At 39.0% G+C, this 10,133-nt stretch overlaps 1 protein-coding gene and 1 non-coding gene across 2 annotated transcripts; one reads left to right on the top strand and one right to left on the bottom strand.

The window, feature by feature from the left end:
- Positions 1-290: 290 nt before the first annotated feature.
- LOC112787157 (small nucleolar RNA R71) lies at positions 291-398 on the top strand. The gene has a single exon (XR_003194586.1). It is a non-coding gene; the product is annotated as a small nucleolar RNA R71 (small nucleolar RNA).
- A 7,241-nt stretch (positions 399-7,639) lies between these two features.
- LOC112785823 (uncharacterized) lies at positions 7,640-9,433 on the bottom strand. The gene has a single exon (XM_025829246.1). The coding sequence runs from the start codon at positions 9,431-9,433 to the stop codon at positions 7,640-7,642; it is 1,794 nt and encodes a 597-aa protein (XP_025685031.1).
- Between the last annotated feature and the right edge of the window lie 700 nt (positions 9,434-10,133).

A 10,133-nucleotide genomic window follows, 5' to 3' on the forward strand; every position in this document is an offset into this window, starting at 1 on the left:
TTCAGACTCTGAGAAATCATATTGACTTACTGAGTCAATATTTTATTCTGAGCCAATATGGCATTCAGAGTATCAATTTCAAGAACTCCCTTCTTCTGAGGCGTTCCATTACTCACAGGATTCCTCTCAGAAGTGTACATGAACTGGTTATTAGCAACCATGTCAATGAGTTCTTGAGCTTCTGCAGGCATTTTCTTTAGGTGAATGGATCCACCTGCAGAAGTATCCAATGACATCTTAGCTAATTCAGAGAGACCATCATAGAATATATCCAGGATGGTCCATTCTGAAAGCATGTCAGAAGGACACTTTTTGGTCAGTTGCTTATATCTCTCCCAAGCTTCATAGAGGGATTCACCTTCTTTCTGTCTGAAAGTTTGAACATCCACTCTAAGCTTACTCAGCTTTTGAGGAGGAAAGAACTTGGCTAAGAAAGCCGTGACCAGCTTATCCCAAGAGTTCAGGCTATCTTCGGGTTGAGAGTCCAACCACACTCTAGCTCTGTCTCTTACAGCAAACGGGAAAAGCATAAGCCTGTAGACCTCGGGATCAACCCCATTGGTCTTAACAGTGTCACAGATCTGCAAGAATTCAGTTAAGAACTGAAAAGGATCTTCAGATGGAAGTCCATGAAACTTGCAGTTCTGTTGCATCAGAGAAACTAATTGAGGTTTCAGCTCAAAATTGTTTGCTCCAATGGCAGGGATGGAGATGCTTCTTCCATGTAAATTGGAATTAGGTGCAGTAAAGTCACCAAGCATCCTCCTTGCATTATTATTATTTTCGGCTGCCATCTCCTCTTTCTGTTCGAAAATTCCTGTAAGGTTGTCTCTGGATTGTTGTATTTTAGCTTCTCTTAGTTTCCTTTTTAGAGTCCTTTCAGGTTCAGGATCTGCTTCAACAAGAATGTTCTTGTCCTTGCTCCTACTCATATGACAAAGAAGGGAATAACAAAGAAAATATGGAATCCTCTATGTCACAGTATAAAGATTCCTTTGTGTGAGTAGAAGAAGAAAAGAATGTAATGTAAAGAAGAGAAGAGGAAAAAACTCGAACACAGAGAGGGAGGTGGTGTTCGAATTTTTGGGTGAAAGAGAAGTGTTAGTAGATGAAAAAATAAATAGAAGGAGATGAGAGGTGAGAGAATTCGAAAAATAAAAATTAAAATTTAAAGTTAAATTTCGAAAATAGAAATAAAAAATTTTTTAAAATTAAACTTAGAATTCGAAAATTAAAAATTGAAATTAAATTAAATTTAAAATAATTAGTTAATCAAAATGAAATTTTGAAAAAGAGGGAGGTATTTTCGAAAATTTTAAGAGTGGATTGAATTAGTTAGGTGATTTTGAAAAAGATATGATTGAAACAAAAAGATAAGATTGATTGAAGAAGATTTGAAAATCAATTTTAAAAAAAGATAAGAGGTTAGGAAAGAAGTTAGAAAAGATTTTGAAATTAAATTTGAAAAAGATATGATTGAAATTAAAAAAAAGATATGATTGAAACAAAAAGATATGATTGATTGAAACTTATTTTGAAAAAGATTTGAAAAAGAAATTTAAAAAGATTTGATTTTTTTTTTAAAATTAAAGTTGATTACTTGACTAACAAGAAACAAAAAGATATGATTTTAAAAATTAAAGATTAATCTTTTCTTAAAAGGCAAGTAACAACTTGAAATTTTTCAATCAATCATATTAAATGTTAGTATTAATTTCGAAAATCATGGAATAAAGATAAGAAAAAGATTTTTGAAAATTAATTTTAAAAAATTTCGAAATTATTAAGGAAAATTTGAAAAAATTTGATTTTTTGAAAAAGTTTTGAAAAAGATAGGATTTTTAAATTGAAAATTTGATTTGACTCATAAGAAACAACTAGATTTTTTTTAAAAAATTTGAAAAAGTCAATCCAAATTTTCGAAATTTTAAGAGAGAAAAAGGGAAAGATATTTTTTTGATTTTTTGAATTTTTAATGAAGAAAAAGAAAAACATGAAAAAGATTCATAACATAAAAATTATGAATCAAAACACACAATGCATGCAAGAACATTATGAATGTCAAGATGAACACCAAGAACACTTTGAAGATCAAGATGAACATCAAGACTTATTTTTGAAAATTTTTAAGAAAAGAAAAACATGCAAGACACCAAACTTAAAAATTTTTATTCTTTAGACATTAATAATTCAAGAATGCATATGAAAAACAAGGAAAGACACAAAACAAGAAAATATGAAGATCAAACAAGAAGACTAGCCAGGAACAACTTGAAGATCATGAAAGAATGCAATGCATGAAATTTTCAAAAATAATTTTTAGAAAATTAAAAAGATGCAATTGACACCAAACTTAAATCTTGACTCTAGACTCAAACAAGAAACACAAAAATTATTTTTGGTTTTGTGATTTTATAATTTTTTTTGGATTTTTGAAATTTAATTAGGAAAAACGAAAAAGAAGAAAAATTTTTTTGTATTTTTTGAAAATAAGAAATAAAAAGCTTAAAATTAAAATAAAATTACCTAATCTGAGCAACAAGATGAACCGTCAGTTGTCCAAACTCGAACAATCCCCGGCAACGGCGCCAAAAACTTGGTGTGCGAAATCGTGATCATTCCATTCCTTGGTAACGGCGCTAAAAACTCAATATGCATGTTCATGATCTTATATCTGTTTCACAACTTCGTAAAACTAACCAGCAAGTGCACTGGGTCATCCAAGTGATAAACCTTACGTGAGTAAGGGTCGATCCCACGGAGATTGTCGGCTTAAAGCAAGCTATGGTCACCTTGTAAATCTCAGTCAGGCAAATTAAATTGTATTAAGAAATTATAGTGGATGAAAATAAATAAAATATAAAATAGGATAGTGGTACTTATTTAATTCATTGGTGAGAATTTCAGATAAGCGTGTAGAGATGCTTTCGTTCCTCTGATCTCTGCTTTCCTGCTGTCTTCATCCAATCAATCTTACTCCTTTCCATGGCAAGCTTTATGTAGGGCATCACCGTTGTCAATGGCTACATCCCATCCTCATGTGAAAATGGTCCAATGCGCTGTCACTGCATGGTTAATCATCTGTCGGTTCTCGATCATACTGGAATAGGATTTACTATCCTTTTGCGTCTGTCACTACGCCCAGCACTCGCGAGTTTGAAGCTCGTCACAGCCATCCCTTCCCAGACCCTACTTGGAATACCACAGACAAGGTTTAGACTTTCCAGATCTCAGGAATGGTCATCCATGGGTTCTAACTTATACCACGAAGACACTAATAACTCGGACTCGGTCCCCTGTATTAGATATCCAAGAGATATCCATTCAATCTAAGGTAGAACGAAAGTGGTTGTCAGGAACGCGTTCATAAGTTGAGAATGATGATGACTGTCACGATCATCACATCCATCATATTGAAGTGCGAATGAATATCTTAGAAGCGGAATAAGTTGAATTGAATAGAAAAACAGTAGTACTTTGCATTAATCCTTGAGGAACAGCAGAGCTCCACACCTTAATCTATGGTGTGTAGAAACTCTACCGTTGAAAATACATAAGTGATAAGGTCCAGGCATGGCCGAATGACCAGCCCCCAAAACATGATCAAAGGACCAAAAGATAATCCAAAGATATCCAAAGATGATGTAAATACAATAGTAAAAAGTCCTATTTATACTAAACTAGTTACTAGGGTTTACAGAAGTAAGTAATTGATGTAGAAATCCATTTCTGGGGCCCACTTGGTGTGTGCTTGGGCTGAGCATGAAGCTTTCACATGGAGAGGTCATTCTTGGAGTTGAACGCTAGTTTGTAACGTGTTTCTGGCGTTGAACTCCACTTTGCAACTTGTTTCTGGCGCTGAACGCCAGACTACAACATGGAACTGGCGTTCAACGCCAGTTTGCGTCATCTAAACTCGGGCAAAGTATAAACTATTATATATTTCTGGAAAGCCCTAGATGTCTACTTTCCAACGCAATTGGAAGCGCACCATTTGAAGTTTTGTAACTCCAGAAAATTCACTTTGAGTGTAGGGAGGTCAGAATCCAACAGCATCTGTAGTCCTTCTTCAACCTCTGAATCTGATTTTTGCTCAGATCCCTCAATTTCAGCCAGAAAATACCTGAAATCATAGAAAAATATACAAACTCATAGTAAAGTCCAGAAATATAATTTTTAATTAAAAACTAATAAAAATATAATGAAAACTAATTAAATCATACTAAAAACAATGCCAAAAAGCGTATAAATTATCCGCTCATCAGTTGCATATTCAGAGAATAGTTGACCTGTACTTAACAAGGGCTGTGATGGAAAGATTACGTGTCTCTTTCAATACTCCATTAATGCACTCCACTAGGTTGGTGATTATATGGCCTCAGCAATGTCCGCCATCAGATGCCAAGGCATACTGCGATCAAGAGATATTGTCCAGCCACTACTTGTAAGCCCTCCCCGGCTCACATAATCTCTGGTGAAACATATTGAATTTATGCATAGTTCTAGAATAGCCTATATTGATAATCATCTTCTGCATATGCGGCACCTTGAACCTCCTAAAAAAGTTGGATGCTATGTGTTTGACACAAAACATGTGAATAGCTCTCGCATATTATCATACTTCATTACTACGACCTACAGCTGAAATAATTGACTCGTGTCAATCAGAGATAAGGATAACACCATATCAATTAACCACATGTATTTGCAAATGGCTAAAAAAAAGTGCAAGATATTGGTAGTCTCACCCTCGACCCGATCAAACCGGCCTGAGCTACAGAACGAATCGAACCGGTCAGCTTGCAAGATGATGTCAAGATAACATCAGCACGTACCAATTTCAAAAAATTGGCATTACTGCTGAGGTGATACGGATGCCCAATGTTAATGTATGTATAGTATATAAAAATAATAGAACTAACACAAGGAATGGTATCTAGTGTATGAGGTCAAGAGTAATTACAAGAAAGAAAAGGAAAGAATAACCAAAGGAGAGGCCCACAAGCAGTATTAGACTCCTAGCTCACCTGACCAAAGCAAAGTTCCAATGAGGAGGAGAAAAGAAAATTGAAGAATTCAGAAAGAGGAGAATTAGCAGAGAGAGAATGAGATCACAATTCATACACACTTTTTTCTGATCATTTCTTCTCCTTAACTACCTTTCACACTTTTGTCATCCTTTTGCTTTCTGCGTGAATGGTTTGTTATGGTCTTGCTATTTATACCTTCTTCCACGTGGCTTGTTCTTTTATTGGCCTCCCTTCTTACATTTGTATCATTACCCCTGTCCTAAAAAACAACCTTGTCCTCAAGGTTGAACTGAGGGTATTAAATCTTCATATCTTCATAGGACTCCCAAGTGGCTTCTTCATCAGTAAGTTGAAGCCATTTGACCAATACTTCTTCATGCCAACGGCCATCCTTTTTAACCATTCAGTGACCCAATACTAGGTGTGGGTACAGTTTGCAATGTTGGGCATCAATGAGTAATGGGACTGGTATATTGGCTGGAGTAGGGTTACCCACGCACCTCTTTAGCAAAGACACATGAAACACAGGGTGGATGCGAGCCCCGAGTGGCAGTTCTAGTTTATAGGCAACTTTACCAATTCGCTGCAATATGGGAAAAGGGCCAAAATACTTCATGGCTAACTTGTAATGTTTGTGCACAGCCAAAGAGTGTTGTCTATAAGGTTGCAATTTGACATAAACAAAGTCACCAATGTTGAACTCAATATCACGTCGCCTGGTATTGGCTGTAGCCTTCACCCTAGCTTGTGCTCGCTGTAAATTATGCTTCAAAGCTTCCAACATAGTATCACGCTGTTGTAATTGTTCTTGAACTACAGGTGTGTCTGAAGCTTGTGGGTTGTAGCGTATAATTGGGGCTAGATCTTTTCTAAAGACAGCTTTGTAGGGTGACATACCAATAGCTGAATGGTATGATGTATTATAATTGAAGGCAACCCAAGGAAGCAACTTTGGCCAGTCGCGAGGTTTCTCTTGTGTATAACAACGTAAATACATTTCAAGGCCCTGATTGAGCACCTCGGTCTGCCCATCCGATTCAGGGTGATACGCCGAGCTTCGAGCGAGGGTGATGCCGTGGCCTTGACAGCATTGCTCCCAAAATCTGCTAGTAAAAAATTCGATCACGATCTGAAACGATTGACTGGGGAACCCTATGAACGCTCACCACATGTTTCAAAAATGCCTCGGCAACTTTAAGTGCTGTATAGTTCGCAGGCAAAGGAATAAAGTGCGCAAACTTGGAGAGTCGATCAACCACAACAAGAATCACCGATAGTCTTTGTACCACCGGTAAGCCAGTGATAAATTCCATAGATATATCCTGCCATAAGTGTGAGGGCATGGGTAAAGGTTGTAAGAGGCCTGCAGGTGGTAAAGTGGAGTACTTAGCCTGCTGACATGTAGGACAAGCTCGGACATACTCCTTCACAGTTTTGGCCATATCCTTCCAAAAAAACTGTGCTGAGATGCGGGTCAAAGTCTTCTGGTAGCTGCCGTGACCTCCCACCATTGAGTCGTGAAATTCATAGAGTAAGGTCTTCACTAAAGAAGAGGTGTGGGGAACCACGATTCTGTCCCCGCGATACCACAAACCCTGACGTTGCTGCCACCTTCCCGAAGTTAATTCCAACTCTGAAAACTCAGATCTGGGGTCATAATCCTTCGATTCAGCTTGCAGCTGAGGCACCAAAGAACAATGCAGCACTGAGAGACCCATGAATGATCTAGATAGACTATCCGCTCCTTGATTTTCGGAACCTTTCTTATACTCGATTGTGAAATCGTAGCCAAATAATTTTGTCAACCAAAATTGTTGCTCAGGAGTTTGTATAGTCTGATTCTGTAGCTCTTTTAAACTCTTGTGATCAGTTCTGATAACAAATCTATGCCCCAAGAGATAGTGTCGAAACTTCGCGACTGCTGAAATAATGGCCAACATTTCTCTAGCATACACCGATTGTTTCTGGGCTGTCATGGATAATTTCTTGGAAAAGTACGCTATAGGGTCTCCATCTTGACTCAAAATGGCACCGATCCCCGATCCAAAAGCATCGGTCTCAAGAACAAAAGGCTTGGAGAAATTTGGCAAGGCTAAAACTGGCGCCGACGATAGAGCCCGCTTCAAGTTCACAAACGCGGCATTAGCTGCAGCAGACCACGCAAAGTTATCTTTGCGCAATAAGTCGGTAAGAGGCGCAGCAATTAAAGCAAAGTTATAGATAAATTTGCGATAATAACTAGCCAAGCCTAAGAAGGCTCGTAACTACTTCACCGAAGTAGGAGGTAACCATTGTTTGATCGCTTATACTTTTGAGGCATCCACCCTCACCCCTTCTTTGGAAACTACATGGCCCAAATAATCAACCTCTGTCCTACCAAAAGAACACTTAGAGAATTTAGCAAATAAAGCATTCTCTTTGAGGATAGTTAAAACCTACACTAAATGTTCAATATGTGAATTCCAATCAGGACTATATACCAATATGTCGTCAAAGAAGACAAGGACAAACTTTCTTAATACAGGTGCAAAAACTAAATTCATGAGGCTTTGGAAAGTTGCCGGTACATTTGTAAGGCCGAAGGGCATTACGAGCCATTCGTACAAGCCTTAGTGTGTTCGAAACGCTGTCTTGAAACAGTCTTCAGGCCTCACACGGATTTGGTGATACCCCGACCTGAGGTCCAACTTGGAAAAATATTGTGCATCAAAGAGTTCATCTAAGAGTTCATCAACTGTCGGCATTGTGAAGGAATCTTTGATTGTGACTGCATTAAGAGCCCTATAATCCGTGCAGAATCTCCATGAGCCATATTTCTTTTTCACCAAAAGCACAGGGGATGAAAACAGGCTCAAGCTAGGCCAAATGATGCCTGCAGTTAACATGTCAGCCACAATGCGCTCAATCTCAGTCTTTTGGCTATGAGCATAACGATAAGGCTTCACTTTCACCGGGGATGTGCCTGGACATAAATGAATAGCATGATCCTGCATTCGTGTCGGGGGTAAGCCTTGAGGCACCTGAAAAACTGAACTGTATTGGCGCAACAACATTGCCAACTCAAGAGGAGTATTGCTTGGTATGTCGAGAGATTGAGGAGATGTAGCTTCTGGCATTTGTAATTGAATAGTATATAGTTTTGCAATTTCTTTAGTGGCACACAACCGTTTCAAGTGATTGAATTGAGCTTGGGTTGGCTGGTTATTCAATTCCCCTTGTAAGGTAATGAGTCGGTTATTGTCCAAGAAGGTAATGAATTTCTTTTGATAATTGACCAAGTGTGTGTCAAGCGTCTCCAACCATATATCACCTAGTACCAATTCTTCACTGGCTATTGGGAGTAAAAAGGCTGTGATAAACAGTGTATGATCATGCACCATAACTGGCACCGCACGCACTTCACCTTCACACTGTAATAATTCACCATTGCCGACTTCTACCTTGAACGGGGGCGCGACATACACAGGCAACGATAACTGCTTCGCCAAGGCTGGGTGGAGGAAATTGTCCGAGCTACTCCCATCCATTAAAATACGTATCTGGCGACCATTGACTACCCTGGTAAAGCGAATGGAGCGTCGATTCGGTACACCAGTCAAAGCATTATAAGATAAATGCAATGATTCCTCCACGGTTGGCTCCACGCTAATTTTGGCCTGCACGGGTTCTGACGCATGTGTCGCAGCTTGCGACTCCTCTGGGACTTCCTCCAAGGTCTGGATTAGAAAATAGTGTTTTGAACTGCACTTATGGGCTGGGGTGTATCGCTCATCACAAGTGAAACAGAGGCCTCTATCCCTCCGGAATTGGATCTCAGTAGGTGAGAGTTTGCGCAATGTGTTTGAAATTGGTGGTGTGGACAGTAACGGTAGTGTATGGGAAATGTTAGGAGGTGAAGGTAAAGCGGGTACAGTCCTTTGTTGTGTATGATTAGGAGTACGTGGGTGGGACGATAACTGCGGTCGAAGAGACGAACGCCCATTTTGGGTTGGTGGGAAGAATTTATCCTCGAACAACTTTGCTAATGAAACGGCTTGCATCAAAGAGGCCGGAGATCGAGATTTAACCTCTCGCTTCAGGTCCGGATGTAACCCACCAACAAAACAATCAAGCATTAAAGCATCATCCATCCCATAAACCCTTGCAGCTAACTCATTAAACGCATCAAAATAAAGTTTCACCGAAGCAATTTGTTTGAGCTTCAACAATTCCTCACGTGGAGTCTCAAATAAAGAAGGGCCAAAATGCATTTGCATAGCAGTGGATAATTCAAGCCAGGATGTTACTGGGTTGAGTTTTTTCCAAATTTGGAACCAGGCAAGGGCTCGCGCCTCCAAATTGACTGCAACAAGATCCATCATCTGATCCTCTGGGGTCTCGTATATGCGGAAGAATCGGTCCATACGGTAAATCCATTGTGTGACATCCTCAGACCCTGAAAACTTAGGAAAATCTAACTTCAATTGACGTTGGGGCGCAAAAAATTGTCGCGATGGCGGTTCATGATGTCCCTCCCGTTGATGCTAGAGTGAAGCTAACGACTAGGTTATAGCCGCGAGCTGTTCCTGTTGGCTATAAAATTGCTCTGTCAACTGGAGAATTGCAGCTTGCATTGTTTGCATCCGAGTGTTGTCTCCCATGGCAGCTCAACGAAAGCACCAATGATACGGATGCCCAATGTTAATGTATGTATAGTATATAAAAATAATAGAACTAACACAAGGAATGGTATCTAGTGTATGAGGTCAAGAGTAATTACAAGAAAGAAAAGGAAAGAATAACCAAAGGAGAGGCCACAAGCAGTATTAGACTCCCAGCTCACCTGACCAAAGCAAAGTTCCAATGAGGAGGAGAAAAGAAAATTGAAGAATTCAGAAAGAGGAGAATTAGCAGAGAGAGAATGAGCTCACAATTCATACACACTTTTTTCTGATCATTTCTTCTCCTTAACTACCTTTCACTTTTGTCATCCTTTTGCTTTCTGTGTGAATGGTTTGTTATGGTCTTGCTATTCATACCTTTTTCCATGTAGCTTGTTCTTTTATTGGCCTCCCTTCTTGCATTTGTATCATGAGGTTCAAACCTGGGACTACCAGAACATGA

The sequence above is a fragment of the Arachis hypogaea genome, chromosome 20 (genome assembly GCF_003086295.3).
Source record: "Arachis hypogaea cultivar Tifrunner chromosome 20, arahy.Tifrunner.gnm2.J5K5, whole genome shotgun sequence".
Taxonomy (NCBI): Eukaryota; Viridiplantae; Streptophyta; class Magnoliopsida; order Fabales; family Fabaceae; genus Arachis; species Arachis hypogaea.

Coding starts and splice junctions, on each gene's coding strand:
- LOC112785823 (XM_025829246.1), bottom strand. CDS start 9,433: ATGGACCGATTCTTCCGCATATACGAGACCCCAGAGGATCAGATGATG.